Source organism: Bubalus bubalis, chromosome 18, assembly GCF_019923935.1.
Source record: "Bubalus bubalis isolate 160015118507 breed Murrah chromosome 18, NDDB_SH_1, whole genome shotgun sequence".
In the NCBI taxonomy this organism is placed as follows: Eukaryota; Metazoa; Chordata; class Mammalia; order Artiodactyla; family Bovidae; genus Bubalus; species Bubalus bubalis.
In genome coordinates, this window is record NC_059174.1 from 10,403,053 (window position 1) to 10,427,659 (window position 24,607).

The window sequence follows — 24,607 nt, forward strand, 5'->3', positions numbered from 1 at the left end:
GGCACCCCGGTTTCCGGGCCCTCAGGACATCATCCCATGCAGGATAGGTTAACTGCATCTGAGCAGGAAGGAGGCCATGCCACTATCGGGGTTAACACTGCATTTGGGCTATGAGTGCACGACAGAGGCCAGCGGTCCGAACCCTCTGGATTCTCACTACACTGACTGACTGGAAGAAGACAGTGCCTCAAGTGTGGCAGCTCTCAATTTTTCTCTCAATTTTAAAAAAATTGGGGAAAGGGTACTGAGTGCCTTGTGAGGCCCAAGCTAAGGGGTGACTCTGCTGGGAGCTGGAGCATTAGGAACCCACCCCAGGATCCGGGGGACCTGTGGGCGTCGATGCAGGCAGGTGTCCCGTGGGCCAGAAAAATCACTGTGACACAGAAATGTAAAGTCTTGGGGTCAGATCCTTCCCCATACTGTATCCACACATTGCCAGCAATTCCATGGGGCAACTTCTGGGAGAAGGAAAATGGGGCTTAAAATCTTCTCCCCAGGACTTCCCTAGTAGCTCAGTGGTAAAGAATCTGCCCGCCAATGCAAGAGACATGGGTTCGATCCCTGATCTAGGAAGATTCCACATGCCATGGAGCAATGAAGCCCGTGGCCACAACTGCTAAGCCTGTCCTCTAGAGCCCGGAATTGCAACTACTGAGCTCACTCAAGCCCACATGCCTTAGAGCCTGTGCTCCGCAACCAGAGAAGCCACCGCAATGAGAAGCCCGAACTCCGCAACTAGAGAGTAGCCCCCGCTCACGGGAACTAGAGATAACCCCAAGCAGCAACGAAGATACCCAGCAAAGCCAAAAAAAAAAAAAAAAAATCCATGTTTCCACTGCAAGGGGGGCTCGGGTTCAATCCCTGATGAGGGAACTAAGATCCTGCGTGCCACTCAGCGTGGCAAAAAAATAAAACAAAAATCTTCTCTCCAACCTGATGCCTGAAAGTCCAGTATGTAAGTCTCCAGCCATGTCATCCCCTGGAAGGACACTGCTCTGCTGCTCTCGGTCCTTGGTCCTCACCCTGGAGGAAGGTGCAGAGAGCAAGTGTTCTATGGTGGGGGTCACACACCTGGGATCCAGGGGCAGGGAAGACATGGGTCCCCTCCATGAACCCCTGTTAGGGGAGGTCCTCGTCCTCCAGAGAGGGCACTGGATGGACAGAGAATCATAACAGAGTTGTAGACAGATGTCCCGGCACATGAGTGGGAAGAGAGCTCAAGTGGCTTAGCTTCACTAAGCCTCTGTTCCCTTGCCTGCAAAGTGGGGCTAACAACGAGCGTCCTCTGAAGAGGACGGGCGTGAAGACAGATGAGAAAGTCAGGTCAACCACTAAGCTCAGTGCCTGGCAGGCAGTAGGTGCTTAATAAATGCCAGCTGGGGAGGAGGAGTCCGGCCTGGGAATTCTCACCAGCTGAATAGGAAACAGAATCCCCCTAAAACTAAATTCTCTTACCGATTCATGATTAATCTCTCTCTCCAAAACATTACTCCCTTTCTTGTCCCCTTTGACCTTAATTCTGTGCTAACTGAACACTAATCGACTAGAATCAGATGACTAAGATTGCTGTTGCCGATAACATCGACAATGTACTAAAAACGCTACATAGATATCATCATAAATGTACAAACTTGGGTCGTTTATCCAGGGCAAAATGAACTCACAGGACCCCCAACCTCCAGCCCCCAGCCAGGAACCACGTGGCCAGAGACTCATAAACCAGAGATATCCTGATTCGCGAAGCTATGATTAAGAAAATGTCACAGAAATGTCACAGTTCAGTTCAGTCGCTCAGTCCTGTCTGACTCTTTGCGACCCCATGGACGGCAGCACACCAGGCTTCTCTGTCCATCACCAACTCCCGGAGTTTACTCAAACTCATGTCCACTGTGTCGGTGATGCCATCCAAACATCTCATTCTCTGTCACCCCCTTCTCCTCCCATGTTCAATCTTTCCCAGCATCAGGGTCTTTTCAAATGAGTCAGTTCTTCGCATCAGAAGATGCGAAGTATTGGAATTTCGAAGTATTGAAATTCCAAAGTATTGGAATTTCAGCCTCAGCATCAGTCCTTCCAATGTACATTCAGTACTGATTTCCTTTAGGATGGACTGCTTGGATCTCCTTGCTGTTCAAGGGACTCTCAAGAGTCTTCTTCAACACCACAGTTCAAAAGCACCAAATCTTTGGCACTCAGCTTTCTTTATAGTCCAAATCCCACATCCATACATGACTACTGGAAAAACCATAGCTTTGACTAGACAGACCTCTGTTGGCAAAGTAACATCTCTGCTTTTTAATATGCTGTCTAGGTTGGGCATAGCTTTTCTTCCAAGGAACAAGTGTCTTTTAATTTCATGGCTGCAGTCACCATTTGCAGTGATTTTGGAGCCCCCAAAAATAAAGTCTCTCACTGTTTCCACTGTCTCCCATCTATTTGTCATAAAGTGATGGGGCCAGATGCCATGATCTTAGTTGTTTGAATGTTGAGTTTTAAGCAAACTTTTTCACTCTCCTCTTTCACTTTCATCAAGAGGCTTTTGAGTTCCTCTTCACTTTCTGCCATAAGGGTGGTGTCATCTGCATATCTGAGGTTATTGATATTTCTCCCGACAATCTTGATTCCAGCTTGTGTTTCATCCAGCCCAATGTTTCTCATGATGTACTCTGCATATAAGTTAAATAAGCAGGGTGACAATATATAGCCTTGACGTACTACTTTCCTGGTTTGGAATCAGACTGTTGTTCCATGTCCTGTTCTAACTGTTGCTTCTTGACCTTCATACAGGTTTCTCAAGAGGCAGGTCAGGTGGTCGGTATTCCCATCTCTTTAAGAATTTTCCACAGTTTGTTGTGATGAAACGTCACAAGATGATAATTAAGCCCAGATTCTTTATTTTTTGACCTTAAAACACACCCAATTCAAACACCAAGTCTCACTGGATCTGAGGCTCATCTCTAGTCCCTCGCTGGGCATCCTGCAATAAATAAACCTTACTCTGCTGCAGACTGTCAATGCCAGGGTTTGGTTTTCTGTGCCTCGGGCACGTGAGCCCTTTGCTGGCTTACAAGCGGTGGTTTAGTCACTAAGTCATGTCTGACTCCTGTGACCCTGTGGACTGTAGCCTGGCCTCTGTCCATGGGATTTCCCAGGCAAGATTACTGGAGTGGATTGCCATTTCCTTCTCCAGGGGATCTTCCTGACCCAGGTCTCCTGCCTTGCATGCAGTTTCTTTACTAACTGAGCCACCTGGGAAGCCCTAGGCTTACAAGTATTATGGGTCAAAGGTTGGCAACTGGCTTCGCCCTCATCCCTACCAGCTGGAACCAATCTCCTGGCCTGTAACAAGGGCTGGAACCTTGCTGTTTATCTCCCTGGTGTGCCCCCAGCACCTAGGATACTATCTGCACAAGGCTGACACTCCGTAAGTATTTGGTGACTGGATGAATCAATGCACCTAATTTTAAGGCTAACTCAAATGCCCTCTCCTCTCTGGCAGGTTCCTGCCCTGGGCTCCTGGGCTCTCACACCCCCACACCAGGATCACCCCCACATCAGCCTCATGATGGCCTGTTTTCTCATCAGTCAATACTCTCAGGAATGAATACATGAATGGAATGAGTTACGAGAGTGAAGGAGAAGGTGAGTGATTAGCTGATAACCCAACGTGCTGAGCCTCTGCTCCTTCCTTCCTGGTTCCTCACTTGGTTCAGGATGCAGAGAAAACACCCAGGCAGGTCCTCTCTGTGCCCCTCGGCTTGGTGGGGATTGTTCTGGCTCACAGGGACCTTCTAAAAAGTGAACAGGAGGCGCTCTTTCCTGGGCCCAACAGGTGGGGCACCGCGGGGGGAGGGGGGCAGAAAGGCTGATAGGGTATCAGCAAACAGTTCATTATCCTTACGCAAGAAGCTCCCCGAGGCCTCCATTCCTAAACTTCAGGCTATGGGTGGAGTCCTAACAAGGAGTCTGCAATCCACTAGGGAACAGAATTTTAAAATGCCTCCAAAGTATATTTGCTCTTCCACAAAGTCACGTCAACGAAGTTTTAAGGAATAAAACACATGCTCCCTTACCATTGGCGTCTTAAATCTGCAGTGGCTTTTTGTCCTTAGGCATTTTCTGTATCACTATGTGATGGAAGGCATGGGTAGGAGGCTCTATCCTGGAGCTCACCCACGCACTGCAGCTCCCTGCAAAGCTGGCCCCCAGCCCCTCCAGCACGGACCCAGGATGCCTTGTTTGCACCTTGCAAGTCATATGCTCAATCACTTGAAGGTGATTGGACCAGGAGTGGTCACCTGATTTCATCTGGGCCAATCAGGTTCTTCCCCTGAGCATATGCTTACCATATTGTGCCTCGGATTTGCAATTCATAATTTTAGGCGCTGGGGGCAGCTATAGGCCACGTGGGCAGAGGAGAGTAAGTAGATTGGCAGTGAGAGGGTGGAGAAGGGATGCATCTGGTTCCGACTCTCTCCTGAGGCACTGCTGCCCTTGGTCACTTCCAATAAATTCCCTTCATTTCCTGTTGGGAGCCAGATGGCTCCCAACAGCTCCAACACCTGCACTCACACTTTCTACACTTGCCTGAGGCAGGGGGCTTGTATTTGAAAGTGTTCAGAACTAATGGTCTGCATAGAACCGCAAACTTCTGTCATTAAAATAATTATATGTTAAAGCAATATCAGAGGAGATCTGGCTTCTCTTCAAAATAAGATTTTTGAAAAATAAACTAGGAAAGGGCAGATTTTATCCTTCCTTCTGAAGATCTTGTTTCATTAGCTTCTTTGTTTTCAAAGTCAACCAGCAGCTTCCTTTAATTGGGCAGGTATCGCTAATAAAACCTCAAGAGCAGCTGGGTCCTTGTGGCCCCTCCAATTTGCCAGCGGATCTTGTTACTTGTTCAAGGTGCTTATGTTCAGGAAGAATCTGAGACCCTGTAATAGAGATCTTGGAAGGGGTGGTGAGGCGAAAGAAGGTGGGGGCCGGACAGATGTCGGGATGGGTGAACTGTGGTCAGCAGTTTGCTATGGGACCCTGGAGGGCGTTCTCAGGCTCTGCACCTCTTTCGTGAAATGAGGGATTGGACTCAGAGGTACTCAGCTCCTTCCCATGGGGCTCCGTAGGCCCAGGGAGGACCATCCTCACCCATGGGCTCGTCGTGGGCACCCACAGGCAGCCCTCACCCCCTCACAGCCTGGAGGACCAAAGGGCAAAGAGCCCTGCCTTGGGTCCTGCCCCCAAGATGCCCCTTGCTCACCAAAGCCATGACCTGTGACCACTTATGAAGGCAGCTGTCCCCATCACTCCCTAGACAACCTAGAGCTTTTAAAATGTGGATTAATTCCAAACCATTGAAACAGAAATTTCACACAAAATCTAGCTTTTTGACTCTTCTTGAAATATTTCGATGATCTGGCAGAACTGATCTACAGTCCCAACGTGGTGAAGTTTGCTGAGCTAGGTGGGGCTGTCACTTTGGATGAAGCACATGCTCTGCACAGCCCCTAGTCCCCACAGGGCACAGGGGGAGCAGGCAGTGAATTGCCTGGGACATGGGCCTTCCAGTTTTAAACCTGGACCGTCCTGGGGCAGACGGGGCCGGTTGATCACCCGGGTCCCCACCCAGACCATTTGCTCACTTTTGGTCCCTCTGGCCCCAGCATCATAGTTTGGGACCTTGTTAATAATATACTTGGGGAAAAAAGTGAAAGTGTTAATCGCTCAGTCATGTCTGACTCTTTGCGACCGACTCTTCGCGACCGACTCTTCACAGACTATAGCCCACCAGACTTCTCTGTCCATGGAATTCTCCAGACAAGAATACTGGAGTGGGTAGCCATTCCCTTCTGCAGGGACTCTTCCTGGCCCAAGTAGCGAACCCAGGCCCCCTGCACTGCAGGCAGATTCTTTCCCATCACATGTTAATGACATGCCCCCCCATTTATTTTGCCACTCCAGCCCCTGAGTCCCCTTTGCCTTTATCATGTGATGTCCCCATCTGTCCTTGACCACCAACACCTGCGTTTCTCTGTCCAGCAGCATTCTTTGGCTAGGCCCCACTTTATCCACCTTGAAAGCTGGCCCACCAGATAGAGTGAAGGCAACCCTGAGCCAATGCCTGACCCTGGGTGGGAAGACACTCGGGTGCATCCTGGGGGCAGCCTGAGGTGGTCACAACCCCTCCCGTCACTGGCTCCTTCCCCTCCCTGTCTCACCCTCACTCTCCTGATCACTATCCAAGACCACCTGAACAAACCCCTTGCACTTGAGCCCTTGCTTCCGGTTCTCTTGGTTTGGGAACCCAAACTAAACCAGCCACAGAGTCTCCAGCACAGAGTCCAGCAGCAGAGACACTCAAAAACCATTTTTGAACAAACCACAGAAGAAGCAGTTTCCCCAGGGCTTGTGAAGCCTTCCTGCTGTGCGAGACACAGCACACTGTGGCCTAAGAGCGCAGCTTCGGAGTCAGACCTGGATTCTAGTTGCATTTGTGTCCCTTATTACCCCCTCTGAACCTCAGTACCCTCATCTGTGAAATGGAGATAATCACCACTCACCCCAAAGGGTGCTTATAAGAACAAGCCAGGTAAGGCAGGAATACTCATAGCACTGTCTGCATGAGGTGCCTGCGTGCTCAGCCGCTCAGTGGTGCCCGACTCTTTGTGACCCCATGGACTGTAGCCCACCGGGCTCCTTTGTCCATGGGATTCTCCAGGCAGGAACACTGGAGTGGGTTGTCATTTCCCACTCTAGGGCATTTTCCTGACCCAGGGATCAAACCCACATCTCCTGCGTCTCCTGCATTGCAGGCAGATTTCTTTTACTGCTGAGCCACCAGGGAAGTCCAAAAACCAACCATGCTGCTGCTAAGTCGCTTTAGTCATGTCCAACTCTGTGTGACCCCATAGACCGCAGCCCACAAGGCTCCCCCGTCCCTGGGATTCTCCAGGCAAGAACACTGGAGTGGGTTGCCATTTCCTTCTCCAATGCATGAAAGTGAAAAGTGAAAGTGAAGTCGCTCAGTCATGTCCGACCCTCAGCGACCCCATGGACTGCAGCCCACCAGGCTCCTACGTCCATGGGATTTTCATAGACAGCAGTAAATAAATGGGTGTGGCCACATGTGACTCAAGGCTGTAGTTTGCCCATCCCTGCCTTAGAGTACAGAAATTAAGTCTGCTCATGTAAAATATACAGTAAGATAAATAATAAATTAGAGCCTAAAAGAAAGGTATAGAATATTCTAGTCCTTTAGGAAAACCATCCTATGCCTGGAAAGTATTGTCTACTTTAAATGTATCTACACAGTCTCATTCATTTCTTACCCAAATGTGGTACTGACCCAGTGGTGTGTGCCCCATTGGCATTCCTGGTGTCTCGATCTAGCCCGACCCACAGGACCCCAAGCGGTCCCGTAGTGAGGCTGTCAGCACGCTGGGGGACTGATTCCTAGGCGCCCAGGCTCATGCTGCCTTGGGACACAAGAGGCTGAGTGTCCACACCAGGATGAGCCAGGCTCACCTTCAGTGAGCGCGCCTGATGGACAAGCTGAGCTGACTCAGAGTAAACTTCTCCCCGTGGCCAGTGCAGAAGCAGAGATCTGAGAGGAACCCGCGGAACATCCCAGAACAGATTCCGGATGTCAGGGAGAGAGCTAGCAGAGCAGTGCAGGTTTTACAGCCCAGCTCTGGAGGCCCACATTATGAATCTCCAGCAGGGGACGGCTAGACGTCAAGTGTGGACAGCTGGCCCACACTCAAAGCAGACGTCAGAGTGTGGACGAACCACCACCATGGTCGGCGATGGAGACGCTGTCCCTGTGTCTCCGTGGCAGCAGACCTCCCCTATCCTTCATATCCCAGCTAAGGCAGCTTTAGTGAAGCTCCCAGGGCATCACATGACTTTCCTACCAAGAGATCCTGCATTTGTAGTGGGTTCCCACGTTACGTGCAAAGCTTGGGAATCCCAAGACCTCACTTCTGACACCAACTGCACGTGGGAGTCCCCAAGATCACCCTTCAGTTTCATAATTCAGGACGCATAGAATTCAGAAAAGCCATTTTACTTGCGGTTACAATTTGCTGCAGTGTTCAGCAAAGGGCAGAGTCCGGGAGAGACCAGGCATGACCAGGTGCACGCACCCCACTGCCCCTCCCAAGGGAGTCGGGTGGACAGCACTTACTTCTTCCAGCACTGATGTGACCCCATGCTCGGAAATACTGCCAAGCAAAGAAGCTCACCCAGCCTTGACGTCCAGAGTTTTTATCGGGGTTCAGGCACGTGGACTTGGCTGACTACACAAAAGATTGATTTCAACCTGCAACGTCTCCAGAGGCTGAGTGCAAGGCCCCCTCAGAAATCACACTGTCAGCACAGACCATCAGTGTGGCTCCAGGAAAACACTTCTGGGCAGGATATTCCAAAGGTGACTCCCAGAACGAGTCAAATCAGGCAAGGTTAATCCCTGACTGCTCGATGTTATAGGAGAAGGCGATGGCACCCCACTCCAGTACTCTTGCCTGGAAAATCCCATGGATGGAGGAGCCTGGTGGGCTGCAGTCCATGGGGTCGCCAAGAGTCAGACACAACTGAGCGACTCCACTTTCACTTTTCACTTTCATGCATTGGAGAAGGAAATGGCAACTCCAGTGTTCTTGCCTGGAGAATCCCAGGGACGGGGGAGCCTGGTGGGCTGCCGTCTATGGGGTCGCACAGAGTTGGACACGACTGAAGCGACTTAGCAGCAGCAGCTCGATGTTATAACAAATTGCACAAACGCAGGGGCTTCAAGCGTTGCAAATGATCCTGTTACAGTTCAGTGGGTCAGAGTTCCGAGATGAATCTCACCGGGCAAAAATCAAGGTGTCAGCAGAGGGGTTCCTCCTGGAGGCCCCAGGGGAGAATCCACGCCTTGCCACTCCCACCCCCCGGAGAAGCTCGCACTCCTTGGCTCCGGGCTGCATGGCTCCAATCTTTTGCTCCCATCACCACACCTCATCTGTGATCCAAGATCCATCTGCCTCCCTCTGACAGGAACGTGTGTGATTACATTGGCGCACCTGGACAATCCAGGGTCACGCGCCCCACGTCAAGGGTCTTAATCTCACCCACAGAGTCCCTTTGGCCTTCATGAAGTAATGCTTGAAGATTCCAAGGATTAAGATCTGAACATTTTAGGAGGCTCTTTGCATCAACCACCATTCTCCCCAACACGCCCAGATCTTCCCTGGGCCACGCCTCTGCAGCCTTCTGATTTCAGCTTAAACTGTATCAATCAAAGGAGTATTTTTAGGATCCCTCTGTTGAAAGGGGCTCCGGCACCTCTCCCATCCACAGCTCCGCCCTTAGTAGCCCCTCCCTCCTCTTGCTTCTTTCCTTCCTGGCAGTAACTGTAATGACGCAGAGTATTTACCTATTTTATTTTCTCATACTCTCTGCCTCTGTATCGTTGGCTTCTGCTAGCCCAGCACCCAGCACCAAGCCTGGCACATAGTATGAGCACAATAACTGTTTGTTACATGAATAGATGAGTTGGCAGTTTGTCTTTGAACGGACTCACAAAGCTTTCAGCTGACTTAGAGGCCCTGTGATAGCACAGTCGATGGGAAGGAATTTGAGGCTGGAGAGTCCCGAAGTTGACTTCCGGATTTCACTGTGATTTCTCTACTCTTAGCTTCCCTGAGCCTCCGTGGGCAGACAGTCCTCTTCATGTAAGGTACGCAGTGAACACCCACGACCTGCCCAGCACATCTGAGGTGTGCAGTCAACACTGGTTCCGATCCCATGGGAGCAGCATCGGCACCACGTGGGGCCTTCAAGAGTTTCAAGGTTCTTGGGTCCCACCCAGACCCACTGGATCAGAAATGCTAGGGGTGGGCCTGGGGATCTTTAACATGCCCTCCAGGGGGTTCTTTGCATGCCCATGTGTCAGAACTCCTGGGGGCCATGTTAGCTCTCTGCACTGCACGTGTTTTTAACTTGATCTGTTTGGCTGTGCTGGGACTTCGCTGTTGCGTGCTGTCGCGGGGGTTGCTCTCTGGGCGTGGTGCACCAGCTTCTTGCCCCAGTGTCTTCTCTCATTGTGGAGCACAGGCTCTCGGCTCGCGGGCTCAGTTCCTGCGGCCCCGGGGCTCTGGAGCACTCAGGCTTCAGTAGTTGGGGCCCGTGGGCTTAGCTGTTCCGCAGCAAGTGGGATCTTCCCAGACGAGGGCTCAAACTGTGTTTCCTACACTGGCAGGTGGGTTCTTTACCACTGAGCCACCAGGGAAGCCCTGCGTGTGTTAATACCTTCTGCTCATGACATGGTGACTAACATGAATGTTCCTCCGGGTGTCCCTAAATCACCACGCGAATTGCTTGGGGAGACTGACCGAACCCCGGGGACACTGAGAACCATGGAAGCAGAGGGACCACCCCATGGCCACACAGCTTGTCCCTGGCACAACCAGAGTCAGAGTCAGGACTGCCGCTCCCGACCCTCTCTTCTCTGCCCAGCGCCCCTCTCAATGACCCTTGGGGGTGGAGCAGATGCTTTGGGCATTTTGACTTTTCTTACTTTGGTGGGTGTGCTGACTCTCAAAGCCCCCTGAGTGAAGGGAACCTGATTTCATATGAGAAAGTGCAGACTTGGGGGTCAGACACGCAGCCTTTCAAGTGCCCACTCCAACATCGCTGGCTGCGCAACCCCACCCCCGGGGCCGGGCTCCCATTCCCAGCTCGCGGCAGATGGGGACATTGGGGCAGCACCTGGCACCTGAAGGCCAAGGGGACCAGGTCATCCTCACTGAGCGCCCGCTGCAGCCCCGGCGTCCTCCTGGGACTCACTGGGCGCCCGCTGCAGCCCCGGCGTCCTCCTAGGTGCTCACTGGGTGCCCACTGCAGCCCTGGCTTCCCCCTAGGTGCTCACTGGGCGCCTGCTGCAGCCCCGGCGTCCTCCTAGGTGCTCACTGGGCGCCCGCTGCAGCCCTGGCTTCCTCCTAGGTGCTGGGAGGGTAGAAGGGAAGGAGCAGACAGTCCAGGCCGGGGCCCACTGGATGCCATAGAGCACCCCCCACCCTTCCAGCTGAGAGAATCAAAACTGTCTCCAGTCAACCGTGTTAGGGGCAAAGCTGCCCGTGGTTGAGAATCACGGGTCTGACCTCAATCAGGGACACCAAAACGAGGTGAAATAAGGTGGAACAAAGTGAAACAAGGTCACAGAACTGTAGGTATCTTTTAAACCCCCTAAGCTACTTATCCACATAGCTAGAATTCCAGGTAGATAGGCATAGAGACACAGATGTAGAAAGAGTTGTAGATACAGATGAAGATACAGATAGGGATACAGAGGAACAGGGAGGTAGAGATAGATTCCTTCTGGCGCAGGTGGTGATTAGCGCTCTGAAGAAAAATAAACCAGGTCCAGGGGCTGACTTAGAACAGGGGTCAGGGCGGGCCTCTCTGATGAGGTGACTCTGGGCAGAGAGCACTGTGAAAGAGGGAATCGGCACAGGGATGTCAGGGTAAGCGAGCTCCAGGCACAGGGAGGGGAGGGAGTCGTGCAAAGGCCCTGAGGCTGACTGTGCAAAGTGAGCGTGAAGCCCAGTGAGAAGGCCAGTGTGCCTGGGCCAGAGGTGGCGATGCAGGGGCAGCTGATGAGGTCAGCGAGACGTCAGAGTCCCGGTCATGTTTGGCCTTGGTGCCATTGTGACCATTTCAGGTTTTGCTCTGTGTGAAGAGGGACCCATAGAGGATCTGATCTGAGCAGGGGAAGGATGTGATCTGACTTAGACCTTGAAAACCAGGCAAGAAGGGGTGTCAGGAGACTGTGGCAATGGTCCACACAAAGGATGGTGGCAGCTTGGAGGTCAGAGAAATATCCAGCTTGGAATATAGAAGATCAAAGGATGGTTGGTTCTGGAGGTGATGGGGAAGAAGGGAGGGAGGGAGGGAAGGAGAAAGAGAGAGGGAAGGGAGGAGGGAGAGGGGAGCAACGGAGGGAAAGATACAAGGATGGACTTTTGGGCCAACAGACTTGGGTTCAAATGCCAGCCACACCACTTCCTAGCTCTGTGACCTTAGGCAAGTCGCTTGCCCTTTCTGCGCCTCAGGTTCCACATCTGTAAAATGGCTTAATAGTATCGCATCTTGCCTAGATGAGGAGGAGGGAGGCTTGTCACACAGCAGGCCCTCAATTAAAAAGGTCTTCCTTCAAGGGAGGGGTTCTTGCTCCCCCCTCCTAATATACCCTGCCAATTTCTCATCACACAGAGGTTTTAGGCAGTGGGCTCTGCAGCCAGCCAGAGCCAATGCCCTCCCATGTGGAAATGAAACCTGAAATCTTAAGTGACACCAGACCCTGGGGCCTAATGACTATTGTCAAGAAGAGCCTTATTTTTTTGGCCATTCCACACACAGCTTGTGGGATCTCGGCTCCCCAGTGAGGAACTGAACCCAGGCCCAGCAGGGAAAGTCCTGGATCCTAACCCCTGGGCCAGCAGGGCACTCCCAATAAGAGCCTTTTAGAAAAACTTGGAAGCAGGAGCCAGGTTCTAAGGCCCCAGCCAGCTCTTAGAGCCAGCATTCCCTGCCCCCACCCCACCCCACCCCCGCTCCCTGACAGCTGGTGTGGCCCCAGCCTGCTCCCAAAGCCGGGGGCTGAGGTTTGCTTTCTTTCAGCCCAGTAACAGCCCTGCCCCCAAGGCCATCTCAGCACATTTCAGCAGGCTGGGCAGGTCGGAGCCCTCCCACAGCATCTGCTCAGAAACCCACCCGTGCACCCCCAGCCGTACACCCCCAGCCGGCAGGCATGCCCCTGTCACACGGGGTGGGGTACCTGCCCCGGGAAAGCCCGCTGCTCCGCAGACGCTCTGCAGATACTTGGTACTGCTATGGAAACAGCCACAGTCACAGGGGCAGCTGGAGAGAATGTTTCAGAATCCTTAAAGGGCCTGGCAGCAGGGAGCAGGACCTGGAGATGAGCCTGGGGCGTCTGTCTGGGGCTTTTCAAGCCTTCTGCAACCTGGGACCCACTGTCCCCACACCCTCTTTTTGGCAGAGGAGTTGCCTGCAGGGCGAGAAGGCTCCAGGCTCCCACCGCCCCTGCTTCTCCCAGGTTGTCCAGAACAAGGAGAACTTGCTCTCGGAATGAGATGCCAAGCCTTCTTACATAAATATCCAGACCTGGGCTTCTTCTGAAAAATCAGAAGATCTGGGAACATGCAACTGTACAGCGTGGGTGAGAGTGTCCTCTTTACCAGGGCATGGCCTCGCCCGGCAGCCACAGTGCCCACCCCTCCCTGCTGCCTCCCTGGCACTCAGCCTCCTTTGCCCCACCCTCAGCCCCCTGCCCGGAGAGGCCTCTGGGGGGGCTGTCCAGGTCAGAGGAGGAACTGAAGTGGGCTGGGGGCAGGATAAGATGCAGGAGGCTTTCTCAGTTGGAATGAACAGAACTCAGACAAGGATGAGAGAGGGACACACAGGTCTGCAGGTCTCAAGCTGGGAGGTTGTTGAGGTTGAGATGGGGTGGATGGAGATGGGGGACCCGGGGAGGAAGAGGAGGGCAAGGAGGTGTCCACCTGGTTTGTTGAGCCCCGACTGAAACACAGAGGCCTGAACTCAAAGAGGCGGTGGTGCGTCATCCGGTTGTCAAAGCATTTTGAAATAAGCACCCCTATTTGCATATCTGATAGGGAAAAAAAGTAAAAAAGATTACTAATAAAACAGAAAGCAGTTTAGCGGCTGCCAGGGGGTGGGGGGTGGAGATAGGGAACAACTGCTAAACCGGTATGAGGCGTCCTCTGGAGAGACAGAAAGTTCTGGAACGACATCGTGGTGACGGCTGCCCAGTGCTGTGAATATAATGCCACGTGAACTGTTCACTTTCAAATGGTTCAAATGGTAGGTTTTATGTTATGTGCACACCGTAATTTTAAAAAAGGCCTAACAACCAGTGATGGTGAGGCATATGGGGACACAGGAGTAGAGTGTCAATCAACACAGGGCGTCAGGACAGCGCTGTGGTTGTTAGTCTCATCATCTAAATTCTTGCACCCAAAAATCTTGTAGAAACTCCTGGGACATTGATATACATGTGCGAAGAGGTTCAAGATGGAGCTGTTAATTCAAAACAAACAGGGACCTCCCCGGTGGTCCAGTGGCTCAGACTCCATGCTCCCAATGCAGGAGGCCCAGGTTTGATCCCTGGTCGGGGAACGAGATCCCGCATGCTGCAACTAAGACCTGGCACAGCTGAAAATATATGTGTATTTTAAAAATAAAAACAAACGAACACACAAAAATCGAAAACCACCTAAATGCCACATTAGTTTTCTGTGAACAAATTACCCCCATATGGCAGCTTAAAACCAGACTTCTCATAGGCCCCGCCCACCTAGGATCTCCATGTTCTGTGGGTTAGAATTCCCTGCGTTATTGGGTTGGGTTCTCTGATCAAGGTATCAAGGCCAAAATCAAGCTGTCAGCCTCACCTAGAGATCACGGTCCTCTTATAAGCATACTTCGGTTGGTGGTAGAATTCATTTTCCTCGGGGTTTATAACTGAGGCCCCCTTTTCTTGCTGACCATTGTCCAGGAGTGGCTCTTCCACGTGCCCCCCATTCCTCAACCATGGAGAATTTCCCCACAAGGGAGAACCCATTCCTTTTAGGGGCTCACCTGACTAGGTCAGTCCACCAAGGAGAACCTCCCTTTCTTGAAATCCACAGTACCAACCACATACACTCTACTCACAGGAGTGACACCCCATCATATTTGTAGGTTCCTCCCATACTCAAGAGGAGGGCGTGGCAACCCACTGCAGTGTTCTTGCCTGGAGAGTCCCGTGGGCACAGGAGCCTGATGGGCTACAGTCCATGGGGTCACAGAGAGTTGGACACGACTGAGCAACCACGGCAGCAGTAGCAGCGGACACTCAAGGAGAAGGAGCCATTTAAGGGTGGAGTCACCATGGGTCATCATAGAATTCTGTCTGCCACAGTGTCCATCAGTAGGAGATCACGTCAGTAAACCATTGTAGCTTCATGATCTCAAACACTGGAAAGAATTTAAATGAGAACTATCTATATGTACTCATGGGGAACATCTTCCTTGATGCCCTGTTAAGTGAGAACAGCACATTGCAAAACTATATATGTATATTTTTTCCTCTGTGTGTATATATGAATTTCTTATAGATGTGCAATTTCATTATACAATTTCATTTGATCAAAAACAACAATGTACGCCTGTACATGTGTGTGTGTATGTACATGTACAAAGAAAAATCTAGAAGAATACAGATGGTTGAGGGGCTCACCATTTATAGTTTGGTCTCTAAACTTTATTTCATACAGTTGCGTATTATTTAGAATTAGCTGCAGTGAGTATCTATTATTTTTGTAGCTTAGAGAGGTTAACACATGAATAAGAAAAAGCTCACAATTTAGTCACCAGTTGAATCACTGCGTTTTAAGGCACAGAAAGGAAAACAGGTCCGTGTCTCCCCCTGCCCCCCAGGCTTTTATGATATGACCATGTTGGGAGTAATTTTCAAACCAGACTCATTTTCTCATTATTTCTCATTTTGAAATACTCCTTAGTGACTCTTGAAGTTACTCATTGCTAAGGGAGCACTCCCAGCAATCAGAGTAGTGAGAATTCAGAACCACACCCTTATACAACGCTGGGGGACAGGAGCAAACGCCTCAGGGCAGGCAGGTTGGAGTTTGAAGTGGGTTGTCTACACTGGAGGTAAGCAGCAGCCCATGAGATCTGAGTCAGGCTTAGAGTCAGAGCCAGCTGCTGATGGAAGGGCAGGGCAGCCACACAGGCCAGGCAGTCAGCAGGACTGGGGTACTGGGAAGAGGGGTGTGATGAATCAGGCTCCATGCAGAAAGTAGAAACAATTCAAAGTCTTTCCGGCAGAAAACAGTTTCACACGACGCACTGGGTGATTTCAAAGCCGACGGCGGGCTGGAGGAGCAGCCCCAGGCTCCACTGCGGCCGTGACCCCTCGACATGGCAGAACAGGAGCTGCCGCACCCAGGAGGGCTGAGAAGCACAAAGCTGCAAGGGCACTGTTGAGTCAGAGCACCTTCAGCGCTGCAGCCCAGGAGTGAGCGCCTGCTGCTAGACACCCCCGGAGCTGGAGGCTGGACGCCAGCATCCCCATGACCTTGCTGGTCGAGGGAAAACAGGCCACAGAGAGACAGCACCCGTCTTCTTCCCATCTTCCAAATCTCATGAGAATGCATTGAACTGGCACAGCCAAACTCATACCCGGAGCCGGAGCTCCAAGAGAGTTTGGGAAATTCATTTTTAACTTTCCCAAAAAAGTTAGAATGAACCCCAAGTACCCAGGGTCATTACCCAAGAGGGAGACTACAGCACAGGAGGGCAAGGATCCCAGTGGGGGCCTGGGAGACAGGGCAGAGTCCAGCTCCAGGGACCAACCACACACTGGCAAGGCAGCGAGGACAGCCCTGACATGGCCTCTAGTCATTTCTTGGATGAACCCTGTGGTCCTTAAACGAAGAAATAAGGATCAGGTTTCTCTGTTCTAACCTCAGTGTGGCTGCACAGATTAACTTCAGCTAAGCTCACACAGGGCTGGAGAGGGTGTGGAGAAAAGGGAACACTCTTGCACTGTTGATGGGAATGAAAATTGTTACAGCCACTATGGAGAACAGTATAGAGATTCCTTAAAAATCAAACAAACAAAAAAACTAGGAATAGAATTACCATATGACCCAATAATCCCACTTCTGGGTACATACCCTGAGAAAACCATAACTGAAAGAGACGCATTACCCCAATGTTTGTTGCAGCACTTTTTACGATAGCTAGGACATGGAAGTAACCTACATGCCCATCGACAGATGAATGGATACAGAAATAGTGGTACTTATATACAATGGACTATTCAGTTCAGAACAGTTGCTCAGTCGTGTCCGACTCTTTGAGACCCCATGAATCGCAGCACGCCAGGCCTCCCTGCCCATCACCAACTCCCGGAGTTCACTCAGACTCATGTCCATCGAATCTGTGATGCCATCTAGCCATCTCATCCTCTGTCGTCCCCTTCTCCTCCTGCTCCCAATCCCTCCAAGCATCAGAGTCTTTTCCAATGAGTCAACTCTTCACATGAGGTGGCCAAAGTACTGGAGTTTCAGCTTTAGCAATGGACTATTACTCAGCTATAAAAAAGAATGCATTCGAGTCAGTCCTAATGAGGTGGATGAATCTAGAGCCTATTACACAGAGTGGAGTATATCAGAAAGAAAAAGACAAATATTGTATATTAATGCATATGTATGGAATCTAGAAAGATGGTGTTGATGAGCCTATTTGCAGGGCAGCAATGGAAACACAGACATAGGGAACAGACCTGTGGACACAGTGGGGGAAGGAGTGGGTGGACAAATTGAGAGAATAGCATGGAAACATACACATCACCATATGTAAAGCAGATAGCCAGTGGGAATTTGCTGTATGACTCAGGGACTCAAACTGGGGCTCTGTGACAACCTGGAGGGGTGGGATGGGGTGGGAGAAGGAAGGGGGGTTCAGGAGGGAGGGGACATGTGTGTACCTGTGGCTGATTCATGTTGATGTATGGCAGAAACCAAAACAATACTGTAAAGCAATTATCCTCCAATTAAAATTAAAAAAAAAAACAAAGAAAGAAGGACAGAGAAAAAAAATTTTAATGACTATTCTGTATCAAGTGGCTGCCATTATTAGCTATGCACGGTGCTGAGGGCTTCATGCATTGTCCCGTGTCAGATATTCTGCAGCAACCCTGTAAGATGGAGACTGTTATTGCTGTTGTTATTGTTAGTTAAGATTTTGGTTTTATCTTTTTTTCTGGCTGTGCTGGGTCTTCACTGGGCTTCCCGGGTGGCTCAGATGGTAAAGAATCCGCCTACAGTGCAGGAGACCTGGGTCTTCACTGCTGCGCGGGGGCCACTCTCTAGTGCCGTGCACAGGCGTCTCACTGCAGTGGCTTCTCCTGGTGCAGAGCTCAGGCTCTAGGCACATGGGCTTCGGTAGCTGAGGCACACAGGCTCATGTGTTGCGGTCCGAGGGCTCTCAAGCCCAGGCTTCATAGTTGTGGCACACAGGCTAAGCTGCTCTGGAGCCTGCAGGATCGTCCCAGTTCAGGGATCAAAGCCATGTCTTCTGCACTGGCAGGCGGATTCTTTATCACTGAGCCACCATGGAAGCCCCTATTGATATTATCTAAAAGGTGATGAAACTTAGACTCAGAGGGGTTTTGTAACTTGGCCAAGGTCACACAGGAAGTGAATGACAGAACCAGGATTAGAACCCATATATTTAACCATATATGACATTGGCTACCACGATTCCTCTTTGATGTTCTTTTTAAATAAGAAAACAAATCTGTACATCCTAAGTGCTGTTTGCTTGGAAGACAACTGTTCCCAAATATGGGATGCATGGGGATGTAGATAATAAAAGGAATCCTTCGTGGGGGAGGAGCTGGAATCTACAGGACTAAACAGCGCCTGTGCCCCTGTCAAAGCTAACATTCTGTTCTGCAAGCACACCTACTTCCCCCCATTAAAAAGCCACTGCTGGGACTGACTTCTACCAGGCGGGGGTCTAGGGGAGGGAGGGATACTGCTTCTTGGAAGATGCTCTGTGATCATCCCTGAAGCAATCTACAGTACGTCCCAGTGTTGCTATAGCAACTCCCCATCTGCGTTATTTCAATGAAACAGAAGAAGCATCTTCTGTCTCTAGGCTATTGTGACTTTGAAAAGTGATTCGTTTATTCAACAAGTATTTAAAAGTATCATGCAGGGGTGGCAAATTCAAATGCTTATAGGATCAGACTGATAACACAAAGGAGTATGTTTAAAAGGCTGGCCAGGGGTTTAATCAGAGAGTTAGGGGCAGTAAGGCCCTGTAGAGCATATACACGTCCCCATCCGTAAGGGCAGCCATTTCAGTCCAGCCCCTCATCTCTCTGCTGGAATGTAATCCCAGCGTTACTGGATCTTCAGATTTGTTGAAAGTTGAGAGTTGGATTTTTATGTGAAATCTTTCCATTTTGAAACATTGGCAACCAATTTAAGATTTGGAGTTGGGCTTCTGAGTACTGTTGTGCATATCATATGCTGCAGAAGTCTGGGCTCACTCAGTTCAGTTCTGTCGCTCAGTCATGTCCGATTCTTTGCAACCCCATGAATCGCAGCACACCAGGTCTCCCTGTCCATCACCAACTCCTGGAGTTCACTCAAACTCACATCCATCGAGTCAGTGATGCCATCAAGCCATCTCATCCTCTGTCGTCCCCTTCTCCTCCTGCCCCCAATCCCTCCCAACATCAGAGTCTTTTCCAATGAGTCAACTCTTCGCATGAGGTGGCCAAAGTACTGGAGTTTCAGCTTTGATGCTTCTTTGGAAGCATCATTCCTTCCAAAGAATACCCAGGGCTGATTTCCTTCAGAATGGACTGGTTGGATCTCCTTGCAGTCCAAGGGACTCTCAAGAGTCTTCTCCTACACCACAGTTCAAAAGAATCAATTCTTCAGCGCTCAGCTTTCTTCAAAATCCAACTCTCACATCCATACATGACCACTGGAAAAACCATAGCCTTGACTAGACAGACCTTTGTTGGCAAAGTAACGCCTCTGCTTTTGAATATGCTGTCTAGGTTGGTCATAACTTTCCTTCCAAGGAGGAAGCGTCTGGGCTCACTAGTCTTATGTAAATTCAGAGCAAACTGTGTAGCTATATATGTGTAATCCCATCACATCAGTGAGCCAGATCTAGCTTGTGGGTCACAGCTTGCCAGTTCCAACTCTCTAACCCAGCCTTAGAGGTTTGGCTAAGTTAATGATTGTCCAACTATGCAGTATAAGCCACAAAAAAAATGATGATGATAGTAGTATTTGGGAGCTTTCCAGGTGGCTTAGTGGTGAAGAATTCATCTGCCAATGCAGGAGACGCAGGTTCAATCCCTGGGTCAGGAAGATCCCCTGAAGGAGGAAATGGCAACCCCTTCCAGTATTCCTGTTTGGAGAATCCCATGGACAGAGAAGCCTGGTGGGCTGCAGTCCATGGGGTTGCAAAGAGTCGGAACATGATTGAGCACACACACATGCACTCATAGTAGTATCCAGTGATGTGAAAGAGTGTTCACCATATATTCATGAGTGGAAAAAGCAAGTGACAAAAACACGAACAGAATGCAATCTCAATTTTTGAAAATAAAAATGTATATGGGGAACACATTTATTATACATAATAAAAATGCTGCTTTAGGAAACCTGGAAGGATATACCTCAATTTGGAATAAGAATTCTATCTTGAGGTTGAGTATTGGATCATTTTTATCCTCATCTTCTTTATCTCTGCCTTTTAAATTCTTTTATGATGGTGAGTATGTGCCTTCAGACTTCCCCAGTAGCTCAGCAGTAAAGAATCCCCCTGCAATGCAGTTCGATCCCTGGGTCAGGAAGATCCTCTGGAGGAGGAAATGGCAATCCATTCCAGTATTCTAGCTTGAAAAATTCCATGGACAGAGGAGCCTGGTAGGCTGCAGTCCATGGGGTTGCAAAGAGTTGGACATGACTAAAGTGACTGAACACAGACAGACACATAGACATGATGGCGAGTAATACTTATACAGTGAAAAAATTTAAGTTCATTTCAAAATTTGTTTTTAAATGGCATCAAAGCTTTTTTCCTAGCAAAAGGGTGGAAAGTGGGGTTGTGGTCAAAAACAGGGGTTCCCAACCTCAAACATATATCAGCACTGATCTAAGGGCATGTTTAAATACAGACCCCACCCACCCACCCTGGGGGTACCAGGACTCAATGGGCCAACGACTGGGCTGTGGAGTCCGCCTTTCACCAATTCCCAGGTGATGCTCAAGTTCACGAGCTCACTCAGGGCCTGGACCACATCCACTAAGAACCAGTGGGAAAGAGCAAGACTAGTCTCTACCCTCTGAAAAGACCTTCTTATCAGGGTATCTAAGAATCCCTCTATCAACCTGCTAAAAATGCAGATTCTGGGATGATCCTCAAAGACAGTGACTCCTTGTTGGGGGGAGGTCTGAGTTGGGGCCTGGGAGTCTGCATTTTACCAAATATGCTAGATGGTTCTGCTGTGGGTGCTGGGGGGACACCCTTGAGAAGCACAGCACCTCTTTGCAGTGCCAGCTCATTTGGGTGATTCCCATTTACTGGTATGCAGTGGATTCCTGCTGTGTGCCCAGCACTGTGGCAGGAACTGGACAGACCCATATGCCATACCCCTCCCTCCAAGGGTGGCCCTGGGGGCGGAAGGAACAAGCACCCAGTGGAAGGCTTCTGTGGAGGCTGATGAGCTGGGGTGTGGGGAGACACGAGGCAGGGCCCCGGGCAGCGGGTGTACTGGGTCTAGAGGGAGGCAGCCTGGATCAGGGCACTGGGAGTACGTGAGGATGTTCCTTCTCATGATCTTTCAAACCACAATTCGTTCTCAACAGCAACCAGCTCCACTTCAGTTAGTGTTTGATCGTCAAACTCAAAATATGTGCTGTTGGGGCACATGAAAAGGTGTTCAACATTGCTAATTATTAATGTTAGAGAAACACAAATAAAAACTGCAAGATATCCCCTCATACCAGTCAGAATGGCCATCATCAAAAAACCTACAAATAACAAATGCTGGAGAGGGTGTGGAGAAAAGGGAACCCTCCTACACTGTTGGCAGGAATGTAAACTGATCCAGCCACTACGGAGAACAGTACAGAATTTCCCAAAAAAACTAAAAATAAAACTACCATATGATCCAGCAATCCCATTCCTGAGATATATCCGGAGAAAACCATAATTTGAAAAGATACATGCACCCCTATGTGCATAGTAGCACTATTCACAACAGCCCAGACATGGAAGCAACCTAAGTGTCCATCAATGGATGAAGAGATAAAGAAGATGTGGTACATATACACAATGGAATATTACTCGGCCGTAAAAAAAGAACAAAATAATGCCGTTTGCAGCAACATGGGTGCAACTAGAGATGATCATGCTAAGTGAGATACGTCAGAAGGAGGAAGACAAAAGTCCTATGACAGCGCTTTCATACGGAATCTAACATACGCCACAAAGGAACTTATCTACAAACTAGAACCAGACTCACAGATGTAGAGAACAGCCGGCTGCCGAGGGGGAGCCGGGGACGGAAGGAGCGGGAGTTTGGGGTTAGCAGATGCAAACTGTTACACACACAGCAGATAAACAAAGTCCTACTGTTTGGGCACAGGGAACTATATTTAACATCTGCGTAAACCGTAATGGAAAAGAATACGAAAAAGAATGTACGTATAGGTATAACTGAGTCGCTCTGCTGTACAGCAGAAAAGAATACAACATTGTAAATCAACTATATTTCAATTAAAAAAAAACATGCTGTTAGGCAGCAGCCTGGCTGTCCGTCCTGGGCAGGGCCTCTGAGAATCTGCTCACGGCTCTTCCCAGCTCCCACAGCCCCGTCCCTTCGTCATACTTCAAAGTCCACCTGTCCAAGTGAGCCTTCTCTGTCCCTCCTCCCTGCCCTTGCTTGATGAATTCTTTTGTGTCTTTGTTTTTAAAATGTTTTGAAACTTCTGTACTCCAATCAGACAGGAGATCAGAGAAAACCACCTGACGAATCCCCACCTGCCCATGACACAGGTGCTCCCGTTTCGCAGATTTTCTTCAGCTCTTTTTGGAATAAATGAACCAAACAGACACAGCCCAAGTCTCGCTCTGACCCTCCGTTTCCCTGAGACCCCCTCTCCCCCTGGCTTACCCATTCTCATGTGTTTGATGTATTTTTGCTCATGGGTGTGTATGCATAACCAACAGATCGTGTTATTTAGCCTGAAAATTTAGCTCTGATGTTACCGCTCTGTACCCTCATTGCTCTGCAAGTTGCCTTTCTCGCCCACCTTTGTGTTTGGAGACTTATCGGAAGGGCCAGTTTGTCTTGCCTGTGCATGCTGTCCACGGCTCTGCATGTCCTCAGCGGTGACATGAGACACAGGCCTGCAGGGGTGAGCCCAGGGCGTATTAAGGTCTGGCTACTTCTCTTGGCTTTACCAGACATAACCCACAGCAGGCTGTTAGTCCTCGGTTCTGCCCTCATCCCCCAGCTGCCGGACAGCTCCCCCAAACCAGAGTTGGCTGACGCTGGGCCACCCTTCCAGATCCTGGGCACAGAGAGGCAGAACCGCCCCCTCCCCGGGCTCGCAGCGTGGATTTTGAGGAACCTGCAAGTTTCGGAAGGCCGAGTCCTCACCTGAGCTTCAACTCTCTGATGCAGCTCTCAGCCTCAGGGCCAACATGCCCTCTCCTGCCCCATCCCGAGGGAGCTGTGGGGTCCCCTGGCCGGCCCAGCCCGGGGGCACACTCCAACCTCTGCAGCAGCCTCCCAGAGATATCTTAAAAATCTTCAAGAGGCAATGATAAGAGAGAAGAAATCAGGATATGGGTTTGAGCCCCCAGAGGTGGAGAAGCTGGACAGGTAGGAGGGACTGGTAGACAGATAGATGAGGTACATACCTGCCCTTTGGCAGAGGCGGAGGTAGGAGCTGGAGGAGGGGAGGAAGCCCTTGGGGCCCTCTGCCTGGTTGAGCGTGAGCCAAGTCTGACCCTACTCTAAGCGGGTTCGGGTTCTGTGTGGGGCTCGGAGGGCAGGCAGAGGCGCGCCTGCCCCAGGGGAGCCCCACTCATGGACTATTGACTGAGCACCCCGCTGTGTGTAAGGCCCTGGGGACAGCTCCCTCCCCTTGACAGGGTCACAGTGAGTGGGGGAGGGGAGGAGTAAATGAGAGCAGAGTTTCCTAAGCCTCCTGGAACAATCACGACTGGGGCTTCAAACGACAGAAATCTAGGCTCTCACCATCGGGAGGCTGGAAGTCTGAAATGGAGGTGTCAGCAGGACCAGGCTCCCTCCAGATGTTAGCAGCTCTGGGAGAGTCCTTCCTGCCCCTTCCAGCTCCCGCGGCTCCAGGCGTCCCCGGCCTGTGACTGTCTGCCTCTAGTCTCTGCCTCCATCCTCTCACGGCCTCCCTCTGCTTTCTCTCATAAGGGACACCTGGCCTCGGCTTCAAGGCCCACCCTAAATCCATGATGGTTCACTTGGAGATCCTTAACTAATTACAGCTCAGTTCAGTCGCTCAATCATGTCCGACTCTTTGCAACCCCATGGACTGAGGCATGCCAGGCTTTCCTGTCCATCACCAACTCCCAGATCCTATTCAAACTCATGTCCATCGAGTCGGTGATGCCATCCAGCCATCTCATCCTCTGTCGTCCCCTTCTCCTCCTGCCTTCAATCTTTCCCAATATCAGGGTCTTTTCCAATGAGTCCGTTCTTTGCATCAGGTGGCCAAAGTATTGGGGTTTCAGCTTCAGCATCAGTCCTTCCAATAAATATTCAGGACTGATTTCCTTTAGGGTGGACTGGTTGGATCTCCTTGCAGTCCAAGAGACTCTCAAGAGTCTTCTCCAACACAACAGCTCAAAAGCATCAATTCTTTGGTGCTCGGCTTTCTTTAGAGTCCATCATTCACATCCATACATGACTACTGGAAAAACCATAGCTTTGACTAGATGGACC

General features: G+C 50.4%; 1 protein-coding gene and 2 long non-coding RNA genes across 6 annotated transcripts in view; 1 reads left to right on the forward strand and 2 right to left on the reverse strand.

Annotated features, from left to right (window-relative positions):
* Positions 1–4,238, reverse strand: part of MEAK7 (MTOR associated protein, eak-7 homolog) — a 60,660-nt gene extending 56,422 nt beyond the window's left edge. Inside the window, exon 1 of one of the 2 annotated variants that reach the window (XM_044932216.2) lies at positions 4,074–4,238. Coding sequence is in view for 1 of the 2 variants with exons in the window: in XM_044932217.2 (XP_044788152.2) it covers positions 4,074–4,076 (3 nt within the window). In the remaining variant the exon portion in view is untranslated. The remainder of the gene's footprint in view (positions 1–4,073) is intronic. The other variant, XM_044932217.2, reaches the window with a different exon arrangement.
* On the forward strand, positions 3,222–11,849 carry LOC123330461. 2 transcript variants are annotated; one of them, XR_006546431.2, is made up of 3 exons: positions 3,222–3,424; positions 3,500–3,642; positions 9,117–11,849. It is a non-coding gene; the product is annotated as an uncharacterized LOC123330461 (long non-coding RNA). The 2 variants fall into 2 exon arrangements; XR_006546432.2 differs by having other exon boundaries at positions 9,677–11,849.
* Positions 11,850–17,126: 5,277 nt separating this feature from the next.
* Positions 17,127–24,220, reverse strand: LOC123330462. Of its 2 annotated transcripts, none has more exons than XR_006546434.2 (4): positions 23,548–24,220; positions 23,285–23,435; positions 22,935–23,031; positions 17,127–17,177 (listed from the first exon to the last, which is right to left on the reverse strand). It is a non-coding gene; the product is annotated as an uncharacterized LOC123330462 (long non-coding RNA). The 2 variants fall into 2 exon arrangements; XR_006546433.2 differs by lacking the exon at positions 17,127–17,177 and adding an exon at positions 17,666–17,782.
* Between the last annotated feature and the right edge of the window lie 387 nt (positions 24,221–24,607).